The sequence below is a fragment of the Podarcis erhardii genome (genome assembly GCF_964252035.2).
Source record: "Podarcis erhardii genome assembly, chromosome: 8".
NCBI classification, from domain to species: Eukaryota; Metazoa; Chordata; class Lepidosauria; order Squamata; family Lacertidae; genus Podarcis; species Podarcis erhardii.
The window spans coordinates 68,371,086-68,398,668 of NC_138499.1; the positions used below are offsets into that span (position 1 = coordinate 68,371,086).

Genomic DNA, 27,583 nt, shown 5'->3' on the forward strand with positions numbered 1-27,583 from the left:
TATTTTGAATAGCTCACTTTATTTAGATTGTTGCTTTGGGTTTCGTTTCTCCTTCTTCGACACTTTGAGATTCTTCTCTTTTGGTTTTTAGATATGTGTTTTATTTTTATTTTTTTTGAAGCGGGGCTGCTCCCTCCTTATCTCCCTCTCCCCGTTTCCTCCGTTTAAAGCCCCATGTTGTACATTAAAGTGAGTATGCCTACATAAGCTGAAAGAGGTCCATCTTAGGTATTTGTACTTTTTTTAGGAGATGAAAACCTGGAAATATTAGCTAAACAGAAAGTAGAATATATGATTTTTGTTTCGGCACTTCTAACACCCTAGGCTTGCAACAAATGCAAAGGGCATGCATGTGATCATTTAAGCACCTGTTAAGGTGAATCATACCTGCCCAAAAGTAGGATGCTCTGGGTTCTGTTGTTTCTCAAAAGGAAAATGAAGGGGTGATCAGCTTTGAATTGAATTGGCATGTTTGTGGCAAAAACGCCCACCCCAGTGGCAGCTGCTGCCTCTGTGCCTTCTTCATTGACCACGACATAAGATTTATGAATGGCCTTGGACACAAACAGGTTTTTGCTTCCTGACATGCCGGACAAATCAGCCTTTCCTCGTGTGAACACATCTGTCATTCCTAAAGCGACCAAAAGTTTGTTGAGCTCATAAGTTTCTTCCAGCTTGAACTTCGGCACATACATGTCTACATTTTGCTTTTGCATGTTTTTCGAACTGGTCCATTCTTGAAATTTTGCATAGTTGAGTTCCTTTTCAACCTGTCAAGTAAAAATAATAATCAATGCCAATTAAATATCTGCCCCTAGAAAAAGACGTGGGGAAAAGAGAAAGACAAATGTTTATTTATTAAAGCGTAGGCAAAGAATATGTCTAAAAGCTCCAATATTGTTTACACCCTCCCCCCCCCCCAAATGTTTTGGAAAACCATTAAATTTTTCTGTGAAAATGGTGGTTTCTTTAAAAAAATATGAGTGGAAATGTTTTCACAAATTAAGTTCAGCAGCATGTATTGTCTCTGCTTTAGAGTCCTTGATTTAACTTCTGTTTTAAAAGACACAATGGGCACATTCTGGGTCATTGAAAAGTGTACTAATCCTATACACATTTCCCAGGGCATAAAGCCCCAAGGAGAACAATGGGATTCTATGAAATTGCACTATAAACATAACAGTCCAAACCTCCTTTGTGCCAAGGGTGTGGTGTCCCTCTGTCCCACCTATCAGACAGAAGTTGCAGAGTAATCAAGAATATGGTTGTTAATAAGCCCCCTTGTTGCAGCCCCATACAAAGATGGTAAAGGTAAAGGGGTAAAGGACTTCTGGACTGTTAAGTCCAGTTGAATTCGACTATGGGGTGTAGTGCTCGTATCTGCTTTCAGGCCGAGGGAGCCGGTGTTTGTCTCCAGACAGCTTTCCAGGTCATGTGGCCAGCAGGACTAAACTGCTTCTGGCGCAATGAGACACTGTGATGGAAACCAGAGTGCACAGAAACACTGTTTGCCTTCCCGCTGCAGCACTGGTATGCTTTCAAACTCCTAGGTTGGCAGGAGCTGAGACAAAGCAATGGGAGCTCACCCCGCCATGCGGCTTCGAATATACAGTGGTACCTCGCAAGACGAATGCCTCGCAAGACGAAAAACGCGCAAGATGAGAGAGTTTTCCATTTTTTGAGTCGTTCCGCAAGATGAATTTCCCTATGGGCTTGCTTCGCAAGACGAAACGTCTTGCGAGTTCTTGCGAGTTTGTTTCCTTTTTCTTAAAGCCGCTAAGCCGTTAATAGCCGCTAAGCCGCTAAGCCATTAATAGCCGCTAATAGCCGCTAAGCCGTTAATAGCCATGCTTCGCAAGACGAAAAAACCGCAAGACGAAGAGACTCGCGGAACGGATTAATTTCGTCTTGCGAGGCACGACTGTAATAATAATTTATTATTTATACTCTGCCCATCTGGCTGGGTCTCCCCAGCCACTCTGGGTGGCCCCCAATCAAGTGTTCAAAACAATACAGCATTAAATATTAAAAACTTCCCTAAACAGGGCAGCCTTCAGATGTCTTTTAAAGATAGGATAGCTGCTTATTTCCTTCACATCTGAAGAGAGGGTGTTCCACAGGGCGGGCGCCACTACTGAGAAGGCCCTCTGTCTAGTTCCCTGTAACCTCACTTCTCGCAATGAGGGAACCGCCAGAAGGCCCTCAGTGCTGGATCTCATGGGGGTGGAGACGCTCCTTCAGGTATACAGGACATCTGACCTTATAATCTGCAAGCCCAGGAGGCTTAGTGGTTTAGACCACAGCACCACCTGTGTCCCTGGGCACATCCAAAGATACACTAGTATTAACAGACATTGACAATGCAGGCCTACTGGATTGCCCTGCTCTATGTCTGTTAAAATCACAAAATAAAACAGAATTGGCAACTGACAGGACAAAAGCTACAGTTCATAGATCTCTATATTTCTCCAAGATGTCTTCAGTTGACTAATCAGTTGAACAATTTATTCTCATTGATCAGGTTTTTTTAAAAAGCAATGTATGTATGTATGTATGTATGCCCGCTACAAAGTTTTGAAAGTTGACTTCAATTCCTTGATCCTTTTCAGAAATCAAAGCAAATTACCTGGTGTGCACCTCCTTTCTTGTCTGGCAGTAGAATGAACATACTCATCTCATTCTTATCATAGGGAAGCTCAAGTATTTGCAGTGATGGATTTTGTATATAGGCCACATTGAATTCACCTTCCTTATTCATCATTGGCACATTTTTGCTCTGATTCTGTAGTGAATAAAGCAAGTAGTTAAGCATAAAATGTAATTTTTGTGTGTGTAAAAGAGGTGGCTATAAGCCATATTGTAGCACCCTGCTTGTGGTTAACGCTTAGCTGGAATGAAATATTCAACGCAGCAATAGAGAAATTAAAATAGTAATTTATTTGTCAGACAAATAAATAAGAGGCACAGTGGTACATGGTTACCAAGCTCTGGCCTGGCCTCCTGCCATTCTGGCCAGCACTTATATTCCCTTAATCCAGCCCCCTTTGCTCCTCCTGTGGCTGCCTCTGTCCAATCAGCCTGGTTGAAATTCCTATTGGCTGTTTGCTAGAACCAATCACAAAAAATACACCCACAAAAGATAACCCACTTCCTTGCCCTTATAAGGGAGACAAAGAGCTATATATATGACATATAAGTAATAATATATCTTACATGGAATCTTAATTACCAGCTCACCTCTTGCCCTTCTTGCCCTATTGCCTTCTAAAACAAATGTTTAATCTTACATTTTTATGTTCAACAGATGTCAAGGATCTTGAGTTTCACATCAACATTGAAAGATTTCCTTCATTTAATGTTTCTAAACAAATGCCTGACAACTATATATCAAGACTGCTTAGATGGCGTCTTCTGTCTGGCAGGGGGGGGGGGGCTAGGCTCATTTGCCCCTCTGGTCTCCTATTGCAATATGACTCTATGAAATAAGAATCTAGCATTCCTTAAATCCTTTGCATAATTACATTTAAGCCAATATATTTAAGCTAATATATTTCATACATTTATCATAGGTAGCCTCTTAAAAGAATAAAGCTTTTCAAAGTAAAAAGGAAGAAACTCAGTAAAACAGCTTTTAAAAGAAGCCTCTTTAGTTTAAGAAAGAATGGCTTTAGAAAAAGACTTCCCCAAAAATGCTCTCTTTCTTCTAGCTAAATGTTTTTCTTTCCATTTGCTCCTGGCCTTTGAACCTTAGAAAGAAGATCTGGCTCATTTTACTGGGAGGCACATTAGTATTATCTTACCCCATTCCTAATGGTGTTTTCTCAGCCTTGGGGCAGCATATGTAATTCTCCCTTTTTATGACTTTGAGAATTGTTTTTCTACTATAAATCAATGGGGCCCTCTTGTCTTAGGAGAATGGCCAAGGTTTCTTCTGCCTGGCATGAAACATTTGAAAATCCTTTTTTAAGCTCATTTTTAAATACAAGCCTTGATTGAAATATATAGAAGCTTTGATAAAAATGCAGGCTTATGGTTAGGTGCCTCATTCCCCCCTTTCAAGCTCAAGGACCTTCATCCCAAGTGTCCTTGATAGCTTGACCTTCATCATATTCCTGAGGTAAAGCTCTGTATAGGGCCATGATATGAGGTAGAGTTTCATTTGAAACCATCTTGCTAATTGTACTTCTAAAACATGAAATGATACATGGCATCATACATAAAACCAATACTACTACTGTCAAGAAAAACAAGCAAGACAATAGTATCCCTTTGAGTCCTGTGACATTAGGTAACCAATTGGTGAGCCATCCCATATCCCATCCTTCCCATGTTTGTACTGGGACATGTGCTATATTCTCCATCTTTGTGGCCAACACACGGATTGCCTCACCATTATCAGAAATGTTAAAGCAACAGGCATTCCCTGTCAAGTTCAAGACTCCACATAGGCCTCCCTGCCTGGCAAGTACATAATCCATTCCCATTTTCAGCTGCAAAATGGCGGCTCTACTTTCATCCAACTGTTGTGCAATAAGTCTCAAACTCTGGGCCGTTGCATTGGTTACAAGTTCCACTACTGCTTGCAATCGAATTATTCTGTTTAGATTATAAATAGGATCCCGTGCCCCTTGTATGAGCTCACCAGGATTCCAGGAGGCAGGATCATAATAGGCTATAATGCGCTCTGGTGGCCAATCATCAGTACCGCTCCAACTTTGGGTACTTCCTCCTGCTATATGAGAAATATCAGCATTCCTTCGTGTTCGCCTGGCCGAACTAGTGGGCATAATCCACATTGGTGGTAATACCCAACCCAAGAAACAAGTCCCACTCCATTTGGAAGGGAGTTTCTTGTACGCCCATTCTCCACATATCCACCACAACCATCGGGTCTGAGGTTTTTGGTACGGGGAATACAGAAGGCGAAATACCAAAAGGGGTAGAGAGTTTACAGTGCAGTATGTTAGATTGCCTTTTTCTGTCACAGTTATGTTCCACACCACTTTCCATGCATGAATAAAAGGAGGTGCACAGGGCAAGGTATTCCGAGTTCGATAGGTAGTACCGTGTGCCCAGGTATGACTATTCTTCTTATAATCCCAAGTATAGTGACAATGAGAAGAGCCTATCATGGGAGAATCAGCTGCATCTGATGATTTATGTACACAGAATTCCCCTTGTACAGGTATAACTCGTAATGGTTTAGTTGAGTTCCATCCGGGGAAATTCTGTATTTCAGTTTGGTGTGGCATTTCGCTTACCATACCAATAGCATCTAATGGTATCGGTAATAAGGGCATACCTCCCTCTGAATCATCTGGCCCAAGAGAGCAAACAAGGCAATTGGTCCTATTTGCAACATTAGCTACCATTTCAGCTAAACCTACCCACATATTGTGGTCATGGCTGAATCCATATTTAGCCAATTTGGTCAGATTCAAGGACCCTTCCCCTTCCCAAGGGATCAGGATTAATAATAAAATCATGTTGATGTCTAGTATATGCATTCCTTCCACAAAAGATTGCCTTATTGTGATAGCAAATAATTATTAGCCCCAATATAATTCCCCCAGTGACAGAAATGGGGAACCACCAAGACCAAAACATATATCCCGAGGATCCCCAATGAGTAATATCTCTGATAATTGTTCCACAAGGGGGGCAGTCAATCAATTGTATTAGAGAATCTTTCCGTTCACAGTCGCTGGTTCAGACGCTCCTCAAGCTTCAGGCGTGCGCAGGTTAGCCAGCTTCCAGGTTGTGGCTGCAGCAGGCCGGTCGTCAAATGTTGCCCGTGACCTAGCCCGTTCCCGGTAGGGCTAGATACAGGGGTTTTTGGAGAGAGTTAGTTTTAAAGGATTAGAGGGGTCACCTTTGCACGTCCAACTGCCTTCAGACTTCTTCAAACGAGAGTGATGAATCCAGGGGGTCACCTCAGCTACCTTCACCGCTGTTGGAGTAGAGAGCAAGACGGTGTAAGGTCCACGCCACTTAGGTGCAAGTGGATCACGTTTCCACTCTTTCACCCATACGCTATCGCCAGCCTGGAACTGATGAATCGGCTCGGCAATGCTGCACGGCGTGCGCTCGAGGGCCCACCTGTTAAGAGAAACAAAAACACGGGAGAGAGATTGCACTTGTCCCTGTGTCACATGATCTCCTATTTGTTTAAGGTCAGCTGGAATATCCTGAACAAAGGAGGGCGGTCTCCCATACAGGAGCTCAAAAGGTGACAACTTAAGTCTTTTTGTGGGTGCACACCGAACACGAAACAGTGTTATGGGTAACACATCTACCCATCCCAATCCCGTTTCCTGGGTTAATTTTGCCAATTGGGTTTTCAGAGTCCGATTCATTCTTTCAGTTTTCCCTGAACTCTGAGGCCTATATGCTGTATGCAGTCTCCATTTTACTTGTAGGACTCGACATACATCTTGTACTACTTGATCAATGAACGCTGGCCCATTATCACTTCCAATGCATCTAGGTAATCCAAACCTTGGGATCAATTCAGTGAGGAGTCTTTTAGTTACCTCTCGTGCCTTTTCAGTTCGGGTGGGAAAAGCTTCAACCCATCCGGTAAGAGTATCTACAAACACAAGGAGATACTTGAATCCCTTAGAAGGGACCAGCTCTGTGAAGTCCACAATTAGGCTTTCCATGGGGACGTATCCCACATGCTGAATTCCAGGAGGTTGTACCGGTCCCTGCCTGGGATTGTTTTTAGCACAAAGAACACATTTCTGTGAAATGCAAGTTGCTAATTGTGATAGATTAATAATATACAACTTCCAACTGAGATTCTCTCTAGTTGCAGTACCGCCAAGGTGAGTAGATTCATGATAATTTCTTACAATTGTGCCTGCCAGATGATGAGGTACATAAATCCTATTGTCCGGCAGGATCATCCAACCGTCCTTCACAACTGCTCCTTCCTGTTCAGCCCACTTCCTCTCTTCTGGGGTATAGTGAGGTTTAACATCTTCTGGAACTACCTCTGGTATGAGGGCTGCTATAAATCCTCCCACAGGCTTTTGGGCTGCCTCTCGGGCTGCTTTGTCAGCAGCATGATTTCCTCTGGTTATTGGATCCCTTCCTCGTCCATGACCTTTGCAGTGCATTACAGCAATCTGTTCTGGAGCCCATACTGCTTCTAACAGGATTTCTACTTCAGGTCCATATTTCAAGGCCTTCCCGTGGGCTCCGATTAGACCTCTTTCTTTCCATAGAGCTCCATGTGCATGCAGGGTTAAGAAGGCATATTTTGAATCAGTATAGATGTTTGCCTTACATCCGGCTGCCAATTGCAGAGCTCTAGTTAAACCTATAAGTTCAGCCTTTTGTGCTGAGGTGCCAGCAGGCAAAGCCTCAGCTTCCACAACTTCCTCATTGGTGACCACAGCATATCCTGCTCGTCTGGCACCTTCATGCAGGTAACTGCTACCATCCGTATAATATACAACATCTGGATTTTTCAATGGCTCATCTTTCAGATCAGGTCTACTGGAATAAACTTCATCCATTACTTGGAGACAATCATGTGATTCCTCATCATCTACCTCTGGTAGGGGCAGCAAAGTCGCTGGATTGAGCATATTCACTACTCGTAGATGAATCCTGGGATTTTCACACAATAGGCCTTGGTATCTAGCCATCCTTGGGTTCGTTAGCCAATAACTACCCTTATATTCCATGAGTGTCAGAACAGCATGAGGTACATTCACATACATCGTCTGGCCGAAGGTAAATTTATCAGCTTCTTTGACAAGGCTCGCAGTGGCCGCTACTGCCCTTAGGCATGGAGGCCATCCTTTTGCTACTGAGTCCAATTGTTTAGACAAATAAGCTACTGGACGGTTCCAACTTCCTAATCTCTGGGTCAGGACTGCCGCTGCAATCCCATTCTGTTCATGTACATACAGCTGAAAGGGTTTTTCCGAATTAGGCAATCCAAGGGCTGGTGCCTCCATAAGTCGTTGTTTGATAACTAAAAAGGCTTGTTTCTGCTCAGGTCCCCATACGAATGGGTCCTTTTCTGCACCTCGAGTGCTTTCATGTAAGGGCTTGGCCAGACTACTGAAATCAGGTATCCATAGTCTACAAAACCCTGCTGTTCCCAGGAATCCCCTAAGTTGTTTTCTTGTGGTAGGTTCCTTGATAAGGCAAATAGCTTCTTTCCTCTCTGGTCTCAATGCTCGTTGTTGGTGTGAGATGTCAAAGCCCAAATATTTGACCTTTTCTAAACATAACTGTGCCTTTTTCTGGGAAACTCGGTAGCCAGCTTCCCAGAGCAAGTGGAGCAGTTCCTCTGTCCCTTCTTTACAGGTATCAAAATCCTTTGCAGCTAGTATAAGATCATCCACATATTGCAGAACCACCTTTTCTCCCGGTATTGAGGGGTAACTTGTTAGATCCCTCGCCAAGGCAGTGCCAAATAAAGTTGGGGAATTTTTGAATCCTTGGGGCAATCTTGTCCAGGTTAGCTGGCCTTTTGTTCCTGTCAAAGGGTCTTCCCACTGGAAGGCAAATATAGGTTGGCTCTGTGGTGCCAGCCGGCAACAGAAGAATGCATCTTTCAAGTCCAATACAGTAAAAAATGTTGCTTCTGGTGGGATCAAACTCAGCAAGGTATATGGGTTTGGTACATTTGGGTGCAAGGTCTCGATAGCCTGGTTTACGAGCCTCAAGTCCTGCACTGGCCTGTATTCATCTGTCCCAGGTTTTCGAACAGGCAAAAGGGGTGTGTTCCATTCTGATTGGCAAGGTTTAAGCAGACCATATTTTAATAGGCGGTCCAAATGTTTCTGGATGCCCTCCGCTGCTCGCCGGGGTAAGGGATATTGCTTTACAGATACAGGGGTAGCCATAGGTTTTAGGGTTACTACAATTGGAGCTATATTCTTAGCCATTCCTGGTGGGCTATTTTCGGCCCATACTCCTGGTGGCACCTGTAGAGTTCGGAGGAGCTTGTTTAATTCTGTATCCAATGTGGGTTGGACTTGCAAGGCTGACATTAGGCGCCATGATTGTTCCTTAGGTACTGAGAGGGTAATTATTCCTGCTGCTTTTGATGGCAGTTTCATTTCTGGACCTCGAGGAGTGAAAGTGATTTGGGCCTGCAATTTGGACAGCATATCTCTGCCTAAGAGAGGTATTGGACACTCAGGTATATACAAAAACTGATGGGTTAAACGATGTCCCCCAATCTGGCATTCCAAAGGTTGGAGGAAAGACCTCTTAGCTGACTGTCCAGTGGCACTTTTAATGATTACACTTTTGGATGCCTTTTTCTGCAATAGTTCTGGGAGTACTGAGTATTCAGCCCCAGTATCAATCATAAAGTCTATTAAATGGCTCCCTAATTGAATCGTGACCGTGGGCTCCTGGAAGCCTAACTTTATGGAGTCCGGTCGTTCCTAGTCTTGAGTAAAATCCTCTTCTGCCAGTCCAATGAAATTGTCTCTACTCCGTCCCTGTCCTGGTCTCTGATATCTTCCATCTCGGATCATTCCCCGTCCCCGTCCCTGGTTTCTTGGGCCGGAGCCTGGGCCTGGGCCTGGGCGTACTTCTTCCAACCTCAGGGGTTCAGGACACTCCCGCTTCCAGTGACCCTCCTTCTTGCAATTTGCACATTGATTCCTTCCCAGTGGTGGATTCCTTCCTCGCCCTCGCCCTCCATTTAAGGGGCGGTGGTCTTGCTTCACTGCTGTGGCTAGCATTACCATCTTTTCCTTCTGCCACTTCTTCTTCTCTTGCTTCTCAGCCTCATCCCTATTCCGATAAACTCGGCGTGCAATGGCCATAATTTGGCTCATCAGCATCCCTTCCCATCCTTCTGATTTCTGAATTTTCTTACGAATGTCAGAAGCGCACTGGGCCACAAATGTAGCAGTAATCATTCTACTGTTTTCAGGGGCTTCAGGGTCAAAAGGAGTCCATATACGATAGGCTTCTTGCAGCCTCTCTAAAAAGTCTCCCGGACTCTCATTTGGTTTCTGTTCTACTTCTGAGACTTTAGACATATTAGTGGGCTTCTGGCATGCCCTGCGGATACCTTGCACAAGTGTCTGGCGGTAGGTGGTAAGTCTGGCCAGGTGAATTGCATTGTTTGGATCCCAATTAGGATCTTCCAAGGGAAAGTTATCTTGGAGATGACGGTCAATATTATAAATATTTCCCCCTCTGGCCTGCTCACGCAAATATATCTGTGCCTTTTCAATTATGTCTCTCCTTTCCTCAGTGGTGAACAGAGTATTCAGGAGCTGGCGGCAATCTGTCCAAGTAGGACTATGAGTATTTATTATTGAAGTCACCAAGTCCATCATAGCCTGAGGTTTTTCTGCAAAAGATGGGGTGTGTGTTTTCCAATTCATCAGATCTGTAGTTGTGAATGGAATATATTGCAGGGTCGAAGTTCGAGGTGGCCGTGGTCCGGGTTGCCCATTAACCAGCGCAGGCTCCTCAAGTGCATCAAATACTCTTCTAAGAGGGGCTACTACGTGATCTTTCTCTTCACTTTGCTCTAGGGGCCTCAAATCATAGGGGATGGTATCTGTCGCAAGGCGTTCTTTTAGCAGCTTTATACGCCTGGCTGTATTGCTTGCTGACCGAGCAAGGTCTCCCTGTAACTTCTGTAATATTTCTCTGGGACTTGGATGTACAGGGGTTTGGGGTGGGCAATCAGTTGTTCCACTAAAGGAGACTGTAGATGGAGGTCTATTAGGAGTCACAGGTGGAATAACCACTTCTGCTTGGGCTTTATTATAGGACTCCAATGCCTCCTGAAGATATTTATCATAATCTATCAAGGAATCAAACTCTGTGACTCCACTCCCATTATTCATTCCAGTTTCTTGCCTTGGGGTTACAACTGGTGGAGTGTTTGGATTAAGCTCCCTTCGATGTGGAGCATAGGGTGGAGGTGGAAGCACCTCTTCCTCTGGCCCCTCAAAAATGGGTTTGAGTTTATTTGGCAAGATTCCTTTCCTAGCTTCGGCTTTTACAGCCAATAATTTGCATCGTTTGACTTTGCATTCCCTTATCCATGGAGGATTTTTATTTACTGTGCTCAGCCAGGAATCTATATATGGAAATTGTTCTGGGCACCCTCCAGTTTCTTTGGCGATATCAGTCCAAAGTTTGCTCACTAAATTTATATCAAAAGTTCCCTGAGATGGCCATCCAGTATTTTGTTTTGGCCATTCTAGTTCACATAACGTTCTCAAGCGCTCTGGCGTCATTTTGACTCCATATGCCCCTGAGAAGGCTTTCTTAAAATTATTTAACATACACTCAAGAGGTGTATTTTCCCCCTTTGAACCCCCAACTCCCATTGTATGGCCCTGTGAAGTATCCACTCAGTCACTCACAGACGCGCTTTGTGGGTTTCCTTGCCTAGATGGAGTCGCCTCACTAGGAACCGAAGTACTGCCCACTCCACACTCAGGTCAGCTACAGATTGCTCTGTACTTTCTCACACATACAATGCGCTGGATACTTCACCACACTCTACCTCCCAATTTTTCCCTTTCCCTACACCAGATCACCATCTGATGTACCCAACCACCTAGCGTACTCAGTTTCCCCTTACTGAGACGCAGAAGTTTGATCAAGACTTCTCTTCCTCCTAATTAATTGGAGGGCCAAAAATCCCTTTGTGCACTTACCCTTGGTTGGTTCCCTGTTTCCCCCGGTCCGTCGCCGCCAGTGAGCAGGGTATCAGACAGACGAGTCTTCTGCGTTCCCCTGGAAAAATTTACCAGTGCGCGCTTTGGGTAAGCAGTTGTCCTCTCTCTTGTACCCTGCCCAGTAGGGCGAAGGGGCTGCGTTCCAGCAGACCACTTATCCGAGTCACAGGGCACCATAAAATGTAGCACCCTGCTTGTGGTTAACGCTTAGCTGGAATGAAATATTCAACGCAGCAATAGAGAAATTAAAATAGTAATTTATTTGTCAGACAAATAAATAAGAGGCACAGTGGTACATGGTTACCAAGCTCTGGCCTGGCCTCCTGCCATTCTGGCCAGCACTTATATTCCCTTAATCCAGCCCCCTTTGCTCCTCCTGTGGCTGCCTCTGTCCAATCAGCCTGGTTGAAATTCCTATTGGCTGTTTGCTAGAACCAATCACAAAAAATACACCCACAAAAGATACACCCACTTCCTTGCCCTTATAAGGGAGACAAAGAGCTATATATATGACATATAAGTAATAATATATCTTACATGGAATCTTAATTACCAGCTCACCTCTTGCCCTTCTTGCCCTATTGCCTTCTAAAACAAATGTTTAATCTTACATTTTTATGTTCAACAGATGTCAAGGATCTTGAGTTTCACATCAACATTGAAAGATTTCCTTCATTTAATGTTTCTAAACAAATGCCTGACAACTATATATCAAGACTGCTTAGATGGCGTCTTCTGTCTGGCAGGGGGGGGGGGCTAGGCTCATTTGCCCCTCTGGTCTCCTATTGCAATATGACTCTATGAAATAAGAATCTAGCATTCCTTAAATCCTTTGCATAATTACATTTAAGCCAATATATTTAAGCTAATATATTTCATACATTTATCATAGGTAGCCTCTTAAAAGAATAAAGCTTTTCAAAGTAAAAAGGAAGAAACTCAGTAAAACAGCTTTTAAAAGAAGCCTCTTTAGTTTAAGAAAGAATGGCTTTAGAAAAAGACTTCCCCAAAAATGCTCTCTTTCTTCTAGCTAAATGTTTTTCTTTCCATTTGCTCCTGGCCTTTGAACCTTAGAAAGAAGATCTGGCTCATTTTACTGGGAGGCACATTAGTATTATCTTACCCCATTCCTAATGGTGTTTTCTCAGCCTTGGGGCAGCATATGTAATTCTCCCTTTTTATGACTTTGAGAATTGTTTTTCTACTATAAATCAATGGGGCCCTCTTGTCTTAGGAGAATGGCCAAGGTTTCTTCTGCCTGGCATGAAACATTTGAAAATCCTTTTTTAAGCTCATTTTTAAATACAAGCCTTGATTGAAATATATAGAAGCTTTGATAAAAATGCAGGCTTATGGTTAGGTGCCTCAATATGAAGTACTGAGTACAGTAGGATAGTTGCAATGATTTCCAGTGTTGTACCTTTTTTGTTTAGCACCTTCGAACATTGGACCACTCTGGTATAAAACACAAATGTATTCTGTATCCCCAACGTACAATGCAATAGTCAGAGCTGGCCCACCAATGAGGCAGGATTATTATTATTATTATTTATTGAATTTTATACTGCCCTATGCCCAGAGGTCTCAGGGCAGTTCGCATAAAAAGATCACAGTATATAAAATAAAAATAAAAGCAATAATACTCCCCCCCCCCAAAAAAAGAGCCACATTTTAAAATGGCATAGGATGTCAATCAGATCAACCAAAGGCCTGGTTAAAAAGGAATGTTTTTCCTGGCGCCTAAAGGTGTATAGGGGACGCGGGTGGCGCTGTGGGTTAAACCACAGAGCCTAGGACTTGCCGATCAGAAAGTCGGCGGTTCGAATCCCCGCAATGGGGTGAGCTCCCGTTGCTCCGTCCCTGCTCCTGCCAACCTAGCAGTTCAAAAGCACGCCAAAGTGCAAGTAGATAAATAAGTACCGCTCTGGCGGGAAGGTAAATGGCATTTCCATGCACTGCTCTGGTTCGCCAGAAGCGGCTTAGTCATGCTTGCCACATGACCCGGAAGCTGTACGCCGGCTTCCCCGGCCACTAAAGCAAGATGAGCGCCGCAACCACAGCTTTGGACAGATAGCTGGCCATAATAAATGGTGTTCCCACCTCCACCAGCTTTTCGGCATATTGTACCTCATTAATCCAGAAAGGTGCTTCCTTGGTGAGTTTCTTATCAAATTGGGACTTCCAGTTTCCTTTAAAATATATAGCATTCGCTAAGACCAAGCTAGTTGTTTCGTCAATAGATCCACTGGCCATCAGGTCCTTGATTTTACCTTTTTAAAAGACAGATTCAAGGCAAAATATTTAATAGTCAAAATGACAATGAAATTTTCAACTGTGTTAGTGTGTAACATCTAAAACATGAAGCTTATCCACCATTAAAGGCTTCATTACTTTTGTATATTTTAGAATTCTGTGGGCTGCTCAGTTCTTCTGGGAAACAAATCTTTCAATGCCATTCAGTTTCTTCAATTACTTTCCCACCATCTTAGCATTTAGCTTGTGATTTATTTATTTATTTAAAAGACCACATGAACATTTGTATGCATTTTTTGCTTGGAATTTTGCCTCAAACACTTTTTTGCAAGCAATTTTCTTCAATAGAACACATTCTTGTATGTCAATTTCACTAACATGCATTTTTTTTTTTGCCCACTTTTCCTCAATATATATGTTTTTTGTATGCATTTATTGGAATGGAAAACTGCAATAAAAAAATTGTAGATGTGTGGATTTCAAGTGCTAGATGCATTTCTGGTCCACATGTTTGCATCCGAAGTGTGAATTAGGTAAGTTCACATTAAAATGTAAAGTGAACAAATTTCTCCCATATCCCTTTCCTTAGCTGATCCATTTCCAAATAAGTGAGACATAACTTCTGTTCCTTTACCATTTGTTTGCTTTTCAACCCAAGTGTTAATCTCATTTCTAGCTTCCTCTGGTTTTTTCTCAAAGTCCACTTTTTGCAACTCAGCATGGTACATCTCCTTTGTGCAATGTAAGAATTGCTGTATAGAATAATAATAATAAAAAACATTAATGCAATTATTATTATTTAAACAATTTCATTGAATTTGTATGACATCCCTTCCTCCAAATCAGCCCAGGGCAGCAATAAATGGGAATTTATTGTTTGGTATGGCATATGAATTTCCCCATGTTGCTCTCCTACTACTAGTTGTTTAGTGCCTGCTGTTGAAGAGAAGTAGAAAGCTTAGTTAAAAAGAAATATAGAATACAGTCATACTTTGGACGTCGAACGGAATCTGTTCCGGAAGTCTGTTCGACTTACAAAACGTTTGAAAACCAAAGCGCGGCTTGTGATTGGCTGCAGGAAGCTCCTGCAGCCAATCAGAAGCAATGGAAGCCCCTCCGGATGTTTGGCTTCCAATTATAGTTCACAAACCGGAACACACACTTCTGGGTTTGTGACGTTCGGGAGCCAAAACTTTTGGAAACTAAGCTGTTCAACTTCCAAGGTACGATTAATACTGTGGGATTTACGGAGCCATTTCCCTATTCAGAAGCAGTAGATGGTTCCTTTGCTTTTCCAGAATGTTCCTCAAGGAGGTGCCTTCTGGACACTGAGCGTTGTTCAGATCTTCTGGTAACTGACAGTCTGGAGGTGAGACACATGGAGCTCACTGTGGTGAAGCCATAGGTCCATTCTGCTTCTTCTGCTGCACACCAAACTCTCTGTGCCTTCCCCTCCCTCTCAGGAACCAGCAATGTTGCTCAGTGTTCATAAGCCAGGTGAGCAATGCTGTCCTACCTGAGCCACCCCATTAAACGCTACTGTGCTCTTCCTGACTTATGTCAGCCTTCATTTTCTTTCATGATACTTCCCCCTCTTACGTCAAATGTCAGACAAAGATGGAGCTGAACTCATTTATTGATTTATTATATTTGTGCCCCACCTTTCTCCCCAAGGGTAGAAACTTGTTGAGCATGGGCTCAACAAGTTTCATTTGTACAATATAACTTCCCCTGTGTCTCCTCTCCCTGCTGTGTTTACCCCACAGTGCTTCAAATGTTGTCCATCGGACTGGGTTGCCCCAGCCACTCTGAGTGGCTCCCAACAGAATATTAAAAACAAAATAAAACGTAAAACATTAAAGACCAAACTGCAAGGTCCCCTGGCCAGAACCCCTCTGACATGATTATATATCTCCTCACAGACACAGATAAGTATGTGACCTGGCGTGCAGCACTCTTTGCAACTGCCGCTAGGAAAATTAGAGCAAATTATATAGCCAAGGTAGCCACCAACTGTAAAGGAGATGAATTTATTTGACCCCATCTACATCAAGCTATATTCTATCTTTATCACCAAACTCCGAATATAATTGCACATTGTATTATTTAACATTGTTTAATATATTAGTGGCCATGTGATAATTTTAGCTTATGAATTTTATTATTTAATGTCTTAATTTGTATATTAAGGTACTTTTATAGCTTTGTTTAGAGTAGGTAATGTCTTGATAATATAAATGTTTTAAGTTTTTTGTATCAATTCAGTGTATTTTCTTTTAATTGTTGAATGATTCTGTGTACATTGCGGCAGCCTTTGGCTATGTGCAATAAAACTGACTGACTGACTGACTAAAGGCCAAACTTCAAAGGCCCTACAACTGCTCCCATGTACCATTTAAAACACTCTCCACAGTCAAGAAAAGAGATCCTAAATAGGCATCAGTAAAAGGAAGCGGAAGCATTGCTATCAATTTCATGTGCTCTCTGCTGCTCATCCAACAGCAATGTGCCTACACAGGGAGGAGCATAGAAAGTATTCTTCCTTACCTGTAGAAATGTGTATTTCTCTTCTCCATAAAGCCTATTGGCAATGCTCAGTTCGAAATTTTTGTCATGATGGTTGATAGCTGCTAAGAGTGCTTTGAATTGGATGTGTGGTCCTCCCGGTCTGTCACACTGTGTATCCTTTAAATAGCAAAGGCTGTTTAACAGTACATCGACATTCTCGTAAATATGGCTCCCAACGCCCTCCAAACCATTATGTGGACCTATCCCAAATCCAGAGTCAAAGTGAGCAGATAATGGAGAAATTGGGGGCTCTTCTGAGTGGAAGCACGTGCCAAGGCATCCTGAACCAAACTAAATTGCTCCCAAAACTCCAGGACTGCCTTGGAGCAGTCTTTGAAAGTGTATATATTTCTGTTGGGGAATAATGTTCAAAGTGCTTTCCTTCAGTAGGGGTTGGCAGGGCAGTATACCCCTGAGCTCCAATTATTATTATTATTATTATTATTATTATTATTATTATTATTATTATTTATACCCCGCCCATCTGGCTGGATTTCCCCAGCCACTCTGGGCGGCTTCCAACAGAATATTAAAATACAATAGTCTATTAAACATTAAAACCTTCCCTAAAGAGGGCTGCCTTCAGATGTCTCCTGAATCGCTGCCTGCTAACCAGAAGGTAGGAGGGGGAGGGGAGACTATTGGGTGCACAGCACCCACCTCCTCGCTTCCTTCCCTTCCCTCCTCTAACTCTCGGTATATAGTAGCAATCTGGTGAACAGGAACAGCATGTGGCTGACCACAATTGCTTTTCATATATGACTTTGGTTATCCAAACTGAAGCCTTTTCAACTGCGTTATAATCTCTGCATTGCAGATGAGGGTAGGGCCTGGAGATGGGAAGAACCATACCTAAGAGCTAAACCATGGTTCTTGGCTAAGGTGAGATTTGGAAGAGGCCTTTGCAGCTTGAATTCTTAGTCACTACATTACACCAGCTTGACTTCCAAGAAAGCTGAGCGTCACAGCTGCACCCAGGGGTGCCAACTTGAATAAAATATTGGGGGTGGGGGGTGGGAGAAAGGTAAGTAAGTCCCAGCCCACATAATCCGTCACATGCTGTGGTGCATGCACACCATTTCTCTGTAAATTTTGGTGCCCCCTCAAATATTTTATTGGGGGGCTGAAGCCCACTCGGCCCCTAGGAGTTGGCTGCTATAGCTGTAGCTGTTTATGATTTCAGATTGCCTCACATTTTGAAAAGATAATAAGCTAGATCCATATTATCCCCCCCCCAAAAAAAAACAACCCTAGTGAAACAGAAATGATATGCCAGTACTTTTTCAGCCGAGCCTGGAGAGCTTCCAGATCCAGTGACCTCATTGAAGTGAAGGACCTGCAACACAAAATGTGGAATGAGAAACCGCAGATCTACTCCAAGTCACTTTGCATCTTCTTTTCATCCTCCTCCACTACAGTGGTGCCTCGCAAGACGAAATTAATCCGTTCCGCGAGTCTCTTCGTCTAGCGGTTTTTTCGTCTTACGAAGCAAGCCCATTGACGGCTTAGCGGCTTAGCGGCTTTTAGCGGCTTAGCGGCTTTTAGCGGCTTAGCGGATCAGCTGATAAGCGGCTTAGCGGCTTAGAAAAGGGGGGGGGGGAAACCGCAGGAACTCGCAAGACATTTTCGTCTTGCGAAGCAAGCCCATAGGGAAATTCGTTTTGCGAAGCGCCTCCAAAACGGAAAACCCTTTTGTCTAGCGGGTTTTCCGTCTTGCGAGGCATTCGTCTTGCAGGGCACTACTGTACAATGAAAACTGTTATGTACTGAGCTGAATCCTAGAATGCAACAGCTTGATTGGTCCGCAGGAGTCACCCAATCCAGCTCCTGGATGAATCAGCAACCCGATTGGTCTGCAGAAGCAGCCTGGAATTAGCCAATCACGTGGGGCCCATTGTGTAAATAATGTATATATAGCTAGACGTTTTGGGGAAAGTTTTATTCATTGCTACTATGAGCTGAATAAAGAGCATGAAATTCACACTAGACTCCGAGTATATTTCAAAAACACTTCATTTGAGCTGGGGGCTTATTGAAGTTTAGGGCAGGGGTTGGGAACCACGTGTCCCTGAGCTGTGATAACACCTCCTGCTTAGCTTCATAGAGAAATGTGTGTGTGTGTGTGTAGAAATCTCTGGCTTTTGTGGGGCTGGAATATCGCCTACGGTACAGAGTGTTGGGATACTGCCAGGGAGACAGAGGCAAGTTGTCTCCAGACGATCACCGGTCTCCCGTGGAACAGTATCAGTCAATTAGCGACACGAGCCTCAGAGACATTCCAAGGCCCGTGCACACCCTTTCAGCAGAGTCTCCACAACGAAAGGATGCAGACAGGAGAGCATATTTACAGCTTTATTCAACGTAGATCAGAACAAAGGAAAAACATAACTGCTTGCCTCCGTGTCCAGGAAAACAGCCGGAACAAAAGCTATATACAAAATGGAAGTTCCCAGCGAGAACAGTGCTGGGAGTAAACAGGCATGTGACACAAAACAATCATGCCTGACTCTTTTAAGGTGGAACGGAAATATCCTAACACAGAGGACAGAGTCGTATCTATTACCCTGCCTACATTTCCCTCTGGCCCCGCCCACTTTTGTCTCTGGCCACACCCAGCACTGGCATGCAACCCCTCAGAAAGTTTCCCTCAAGGGAATGCTGCACTTGGACTGAAAACCACTTCCCACAACTGCCAATGGGTACCATATAACTCATAGTTGGTCCTTCACCCCACCTCAGATTTTTTTTTTGGGGGGGGAGACTCTTTCTCAGAGTCAAAACTAACACATTTCTTTTTTATCACAAAGGAATCTAATTGAAGCCATCAAGGAGGAAGAATGACTAGCAAGAGAAGATTCCACATGGTTCAGGAGAATCAGGTGGCCATCTTTTCCCTAACTTCTTTAAATGGGTCTCCTCTGACCGGGACTCAGTCAGCTACCACCCATTGTATTAGCTGACTTTTGAAACAGGAGGTGTTAAGTTGTGGTTGAACATATCAGACAACACAGCGATTCTTCAAACAGCTCTTGGTTATCCACAGGCCCCGAACAGAAGTGAGCTGAAGGGTTCAGCCAACCTGCTTATATAGAGCTCAACTACAAAGCAACAGTAACAACTTTCTGTAACTATCCAATCACTGAACGTCACTTTCAATTCCTTATTTGCATATGTGCAAATAAGGAATGAAGTGAAAACTTAAGGAATGAAGTGAAAACTTCATTTTAGCTGAGTGAAAACAATCTACAGTATCCCCCCGCTGGCCCAGGGAGAGAACTTCAGTACATAACAGTAGGCAATTGCATAATATGTATGACACTTGGCATACACACAGTGGTGGTGGTGGGGTGTTTCCTACCTTCTCCATCTGCTTAGCAGTGTCTCCTCTGGCTCCAAGAGAGACCATGCCCAAAGCGGCTGCAATGCTCATGGGAGAGAAGATGTTCCCCGAAGTGCCGTCCATCTTCTTGTGTAAATCAAAGGCAAATTTGTTGATAGCATCCACAAGGGTAGTCATGGTGCTGATTGTGATATCTGGGACAAATATCGTCAGGTTAATTCTTCCGGTGGACTCCTTTGTATATAATCCCTTTTTATTGGTCTTATTTTTGTCTAAAGGATGAATATCTCCATAGAAAGGTATTCACTGTGCCTTCAATACCACATTACTTCAATTTTATTTAAAACACCTACACCCCACCTTTCTAAAAAGTTCAAGATAGAGAATACAATCTTGATGTCAGTGTAGGTTCTAAACACTGACTTGAAATGTTCCTTGAAAAAGTTTTGCCCTTAACAACAGGCTTCTTTATAAGGCAGGCTCTGGAGGGGAGGTTTGTGTGTGGTGTACAGGCTGTTGCTCTGGCCAAGATGGCTGAAGAGCAGGGCGAGATAGAATGATTCTCTGTATATAGTTTTATGTTACTTTATTAGACCAGTAGTTACATAAGTTAGATAAGCTGTAGTGTTAACTTGACAACAAATACTCTAAGAAGGACCCAAATGGGTGAGGAGTTTAGAGAAGTGCTAAACTGTGAAGAAGGATCTAGAAGATTTTCTGGGTGGCACTGCTGACTGGAGGAGGAACCCCAAATGACTGGCAAACTGTGCTGACAAGATAGAGAATACAATCAAGGTACTAAAGCATCTCATTACTTAAAACAGAGCTGCAAAAACTAGAAAACGGAAACATAACAGTAAAAAAATAATAATCAATCAAGTTCCACTGAAATCACTAACAAGTAAAAGCCTTCAAACAAAAGTTCTAGCTAAAGTTTTTACCATGTATTGAACATTTATTTAAGTCCTCCCCCATCCAGTGGATTCTCTGTTGGTTATTAAGACTGATAACGAAGCAAAAGCAATTGTTTGCCTTCTGCCTGGCTCCATCTTCACCCAGCAGCTCCAACAGTGAGTTGTGAAACAGTTGCTATGACTAATTGCTTTGTGACCACACCTGATGATTAGGGCTATCAGTTTTAAATTATGTCCTTATTAAGCAACCCAATCAAACACAGTGCTTGCACACTTAAGTGGAAATGATCTTCTCTTGGTTTGAGCTGGCCTTGCTTAGAACCAAGAGACATAACTCTAAACAAAGCTACTTTGAAAGAGGTGGAAGAGATGAGTTTTTCCCTGCCATTGCATATGCACAGACAACAGCAGTATCCCCCCTTTTGGCATTCAATATCACCTAAAGTTTGCCATGCAGATTATCTGCAATCACCAACATTCACACTAACCTATAGGAACTAATATGAGTCTTATGACTGGAACTGTTGACAGTTCAAAACTTGACTGGCATTGAAAGTCCTGCTAAAACAGTAGCGGGGGGTACTTTGTTTTAGCAGCAACTTGCATTGAAATCCCAACTTCAAGGCTTTAGACTCAAAGCAATTGATGCCATTTTGACATCTGGTGAGTGACAGGTAAGCAGATTCCTTCACCTGCCAAATTTGACTCACAAGCTAAATTCTTAAAAGGAGCTAGCCTGTCAAGTCAAAAGAGTTCCCCTCCCCTGCTTAACAAGCAAATACAATGGGTGCTAATTTGGGACTCTAACATCTAGCCAGACATCCTGGAGAGTGAAGTCAAATGGGCCTTAGAAAGCATTGCTAATAACAAGGCCAGTGGAAGTGGTGATAAAAAATTTTAAAAGATGATGCTGTTAAGGTGCTACACTCAATATGCCAGCAAGTTTGGAAAACTCAGCAGTGGCCAGAGGATTGGAGAAGATCAGTCTACATCCCATTCCCAAAGAAGGGCAGTGCCAAAGAATGCTCCAACTACCGCACAATTGCACTCATTTCACACGCTAACAAAGTTATGTTTAAAATGCTACAAGGCAGGCTTAAGCAATATGTGGACTGAGAACTCCCAGAAGTGCAAGCTGGATTTCGAAGGGGCAGAGGAACCAGAGACCAAATTGCAAATATGTGCTGGATTATGGAGAAAGCTAGAGAGTTCAGAAAAACATCTACTTCTGCTTCATTGACTATGCAAAGGCCTTTGACTGTGTTGACCACAGCAAACTATGGCATGTTCTTAAAGAAATGGGAGTGCCTGATCACCTCATCTGTCTCCTGAGAAATCTCTATGTGGGACAAGAAGCTACAGTTAGAACTGGATATGGAACAACTGATTGGTTCAAAATTGGGAAAGGAGTACAACAAGGCTGTATATTGTCTCCCTGTTTATTTAACTTATATGCAGAATTCATCATGCGAAAGGCTGGGCTGGATGAATCCCAAGCTGGAATTAAGATTGCTGGAAGAAATATCAACAGCCTCAGATATGCAGATGACACAACCTTGATGGCAGAAAGTGAGGAGGAATTAAAGAACCTTTTAATGAGGGTGAAAGAAGAGAGCGCAAAATATGGTCTGAAGCTCAACATCAAAAAAATGAAGATCATGGCCACTGGTCCCATCACCTCCTGGCAAATAGAAGGGGAAGAAATGGAGGCAGTGAGAGATTTTACTTTCTTGGGCTCCATGATCACTGCAGATGGTGACAGCAGCCACGAAATTAAAAGACACCTGCTTCTTGGAGAAAAACAATGACAAACCTAGACAGCATCTTAAAAAGCAGAGATATCACCTTGCCAACAAAGGTCCGTATAGTTAAAGCTATGGTTTTCCCAGTAGTGATGTATGGAAGTGAGAGCTGGACCATAAAGAAGCCTGATCACCGAAGAATTGATCCTTTTGAATTATGGTGCTGGAGGAGACTCTTGAGAGTCCCATGGACTGCAAGAAGATCAAACGTATCCATTCTTAAGGAAATCAGCCCTGAGTGCTCACTGGGAGGACAGAACCAGAAGCTGAGGCTCCAATACTTTGGCCACCTCATGAGAAGAGAAGACTCCCTGGAAAAGACCCTGATGTTGGGAACGTTTGAGGGCACAAGGAGAAGGGGGCAACCGAGGACGAGATGGTTGGACAGTGTTCTTGAAGCTACGAACATGAGTTTGACCACTGCAGGTGGCAGTGGAAGACAGGAGTGCCTGGCGTGCTCTGGTCCATGGGATCATGAAGAGTCGGACACGACTAAACAACTAAACAATAACAAAAGCATACATATAGCATAGGCTAAGGCAGGCATCCCAAAACTCAGCCCTCCAGATGTTTTTGGGACTACAATTCCCATCATCCCTGACCACTGGTCCTGTTAGCTAGAGATGATGGGAGTTGTAGTCCCAAAACATCTGGAAGGCCGAATTTGGGAATGCCTGGGCTAAGGGGCAGACCTGCTCCTACGCTCCATTGTATTCAGTGCCTGTTTGCTATCCAGCCTAGGAATCGGATTTTGTTGAGCCTGCTAACTGACAATCTGAGGTTAGAAAGGACTAATCACAACCCCTTAAATCTCATCACAACAGGCTGGCAGGCTCGATTTTTCACCACAAAAAACAGAGTTCAGATAGGTTTCCTGGAGCTTAGGAACAAGTGAATGAGATCCCCTGACCTCACTGCCATATTACCCCACCTGATTCCCATCCCGGGGAACACAGTGTCACCACCACAAAGAAGACACTGCTGCCGTTCTACCCTTAACCCTGGTGCAATCCTCTACATATCTCCACTGAATTCAATGACTCCCCCAAGTAAGTCTAAGCTCTAAAGCTGCAATCAACCCTAATTAGACTTACCTGGGAACTCAGTCAGCATTTGTTCTGAACAGAAATGCATAGGAATGCTCTGAAATGCCTGTTTGCCAAAAGAGAGGTCCTTTTTGTAAGGAGCAATGGGTAGTTAGCTTGTTGGGGGTCTAAATATGTTGCCCCCTTCTCCCATACAAATAAACAAATAGATGAGCCTATGTATAAAGTATCTGTGCTAAAGCGATATCCACCTTTTTTGGGGTGCTGTGTTGATAATTTTTAAAATTGACTTATAAAGTATGTACAGTAGTGCCCCGCAAGACGAATGCCTCGCAAGACAAAAAACTCGCTAGACGAAAGGTTTTTTCGTCCGCGATTTGCCTCGCAAGACGAATTCCCCTATGGGCTTGCTTCGCAAAACGAAAACGTCTCGCGACTTTGTTTCCTTTGTGTAAAAACCGTTAAAACCAAGGGTGCTTAGCTTGAGCAGCTGCAGTTGCGACTTGACTTCGAGGAGCAACTGTTAGCACGTGGTTTGGTAGCCTTTTCTCAGACTTTGCTCACTTTTGAAGATTTTCCAAAACTTTTCCAGAACTTTTCCAGAACTTCTCTTTCATCCATTTGGTAAGTTAAACTTTTAAAACTTTTTTGGGGGGTTTTGGATTTTGGGTTGGGGTGTTTGGGATTCAAGGACTTGGTGTTGGGAAGGGGTTTGCGATAATCTGGGGGCTTGTGGGCCTTTTTTGGGAATTTTTATGATTTTCTGTGACCACTGGGCCAGGTTGATTTTTTTTGAAAATTTTTCTGAGTTTGAATTTCTGAGTGCTGGCTGGCTAGGGGAACAGTTGGGGAGGTTTCTGCAGAAATCTGGGACCATGTGGGGTTTTTTGGGGAATTTTTATGATTTTCTGTGACCACTAGGCATGGTTGTTTATTTTCAATTTTTTTTTCTGAGTTTGAATTTCTGAGTGCTGGCTGGCTAGGGGAACAGTTGGGGAGGTTTCTGCAGAAATCTGGGACCATGTGGGGTTTTTTGGGGAATTTTTATGATTTTCTGTGACCACTGGGCCAGGTTGTTTTTTTTTGAAAATTTTTCTGAGTTTGAATTTTTGAGTGCTGGCCATGTTGTTATTTTTTGAAATTTTTTTTTGTCTGGGTGGGGAAGCAGTTGGGGAGGGGTTTGCAGCAGTTGGGGAGGGGCTGGGGGAGCAGTTGGGGAGGGGTTTGCAATTTCTGTGTTGTGGGTGGGTTGGTGCGTGTCTGTGGGAGCAGTTGAGGTTTTTGAAGACATTGGGGATTTTTGAAGCTTTTCCTAAACTTATTTTGCAGCCATTTGAGGTTTCTGAGGACTTCGGTGGTTGATTGTTGAAGCTTTTCCAGAACTTCTCTTTCATCCATTTGGTAAGCTAAACTTTTAAAACTTTTTTGGGGGTTTTTGGATTTTGGATTTGGGGTTGGGGTGCTTGGGATTCAAGGCCTTGGTTCTGGGTTTTAATTTCTGTGTGGTGGGTGGCTGGCTGCTTTTGTATTTTTTGGGTTTGAAGCACATCACTGATTTTTTTTTTCTGTTTCTGAGTTTACGAAGGTAGGAGCTGTGCTGCCATGGGACCCAAGAAGACTGCTGCTGCGGTGGCTGGCGAGAGGAAGAAGGAGAAGGTGACGCTGGAAATGAAGAAGGAGATCATCTGGAAGCACGACGGCGGAATGCGTGTGACGGACATCGCCAGGGAGTACGGCAGGAACCCATCGACCATCGGGACCATCCTGAAGATGAGGGAGAAGATCCTGGTGACTGATGCAGCCAAGGGAGTCACCAGGATCGTGAAGAACCGCCCAGCTGTCCTGGAGGAGGTCGAGAAGTTGCTGCTCATCTGGATAGAAGAGAAGCAGCGTGCAGGGGACACAGTGTCTGAGGCCGTCATTTGTGAGAAGGCCAAGGCCTTGCACGCTGACCTCATCCGGGAACAGCCAGGAACCTCAGCCGAGCCAGAAGTCTTCAAGGCTAGCAGAGGTTGGTTTGACCGGTTCAAGACAAGATCTGGCATCCACAGCGTGGTCAGGCATGGAGAGGCTGCCAGTTCTGATGTTCCTGCGGCTGGAGACTTTGCAGCGGAGTTCCTGGAGGTTGTGACGACGGAGGGCTACGTTCCGCAGCAGGTCTTCAACTGCGACGAGACCGGGCTGTTTTGGAAGAGGATGTCCAAAAGGACTTTCATCACTCAGGAGGAGTCCAGGCTGCCTGGCCACAAGCCCATGAAGGACCGCCTGACCCTGCTCTTCTGTGCCAACGCAAGCGGCGACCTGAAGATCAAGCCCCTGCTGGTGTACCACTCGGAGAACCCACGGGCCTTCAAGAGACACAAGATCGACAAGGAGCGGCTGAGTGTCATGTGGCGATCCAACAGCAAGGCTTGGGTCACACGTGTGCTGTTTGTGGACTGGGTCAATCTTGCTTTTGGCCCTGCTGTCAAGCAGTACCTGCTGGACAACGACCTGCCGCTGAAGGCTTTGCTTCTGATGGACAATGTTCCTGCCCATCCTAAAGGCCTTGAGGTGGACTTGTTGGAGGAGTTCAGCTTCATCAACATCATGTTCCTGCCGCCTAACACCACGCCACTGCTCCAGCCGATGGATCAGCAGGTCATCGCCAATTTCAAAAAACTCTACACCAAGGAGCTTTTCAGGCGATGCTTCGAGGTGACTGACTGCACCACCATCACCCTGCGGGAATTCTGGAAGGACCACTTCGACATCGTCACCTGCTTGAAGATGGTCAACACGGCCTGGAAAGGGATCAGCCAGAGAAATTTGAATTGCGCTTGGCGCAGCCTGTGGCCGGACTGTGTGGCACCAAGTGACTCTGATGCACCAGAGTCAACAGTGGTGCAGGACATTGTTGCCTTGGGGAGGACCATGGGCCTGGAGGTCACGGAGGAGGACGTCTGCGAGCTGGTGGAGGGGCACGACGACGAGCTGACCACCGTGGAGCTGGTCGAACTGCAGGCAGAGGCTGCGCAGGAGCAGGCCTCACTGGAAGAGGAGGAAGCAACTGAGGAACGGCTGTCCTCCGAAAGACTGAGGGACATTTGCCAGAAGTGGAAGGAGGTGCAGACTTTTGCAGATCTACACCACCATGAGAAGCACGTGGCACATGACGCTGGGAACTTTTATGATACGAGGGTCATGTCGTCTTTCAGGGAGCTGCTGAAAAGGCGGATAAAGCAGCAGACTATGGACAGGTTCTTGACCAAGAAGCAAAGAGTGGAAGAGGAGCCTTCTTCGAGTGGTCCCCCAGAGTCTTAGAAAATGTACTGTACACTTTGTTGATTTTTAAATGTTTTTCTGTCATGTTTATAAAGTTAATTTATTTTCCCTTCAATTTTTGAACTGCTCTTTACAGTATGTGTGACTTTAAAGAGCAGTTAATAAACTGTTGTTGTACCAAATTTGGCTTTGTTTGGACTTTTTTTGACCATAGGAACGCATTAATTGATTTTCAATGCATTCCTATGGGATTTCGTGCTTCGCAAGACGAAAAATTCGCTAGACGACAAAAATTGCGGAACGAATTAATTTCGTCTTGCGGGGCACCACTGTATGGAGAGGTAACCAGAATAAGTGCTCTTAAAATGCATTTCTTGAATCTGGTTCTTCTCCATGGAAACCTAGCATTGTACCACACACACACACCCCAAACCTGTGTCCCTTAGATGTAAATATGGATGTCCTAAGACTGAAAACCCTTCCTCAGTTAACAGAAGAGAGAAAAGTCTGTACGAAGCTTACCTTTTCCTCTGTGGGAGTGATTCCAATGCTGTATGGCTGATGCAGCGGATGCACCTTCTTACGAGGCACCACTATTTAAAGCTGGAAATCAATCAAAGAATTGTTTTTGTTACGCACAGGTGCAATTTGGGAACTTCATGGAGAATGAGTTCGTGGTGCCGGAAATTGCAAATGAATCTGCAATAGC

General features: G+C 44.0%; 1 protein-coding gene across 1 annotated transcript; it reads right to left on the reverse strand.

The window, feature by feature from the left end:
* Positions 1 to 27,583, reverse strand: LOC309348062 (leukocyte elastase inhibitor-like). The gene is made up of 8 exons (XM_081873140.1): positions 27,397 to 27,583; positions 19,867 to 20,042; positions 17,788 to 17,844; positions 16,488 to 16,625; positions 14,575 to 14,692; positions 13,815 to 13,957; positions 2,627 to 2,782; positions 1 to 770 (listed from the first exon to the last, which is right to left on the reverse strand). The coding sequence occupies exons 2-8, from the start codon at positions 20,023 to 20,025 to the stop codon at positions 372 to 374; spliced, it is 1,170 nt and encodes a 389-aa protein (XP_081729266.1). The 5' UTR covers positions 20,026 to 20,042; positions 27,397 to 27,583; the 3' UTR covers positions 1 to 371.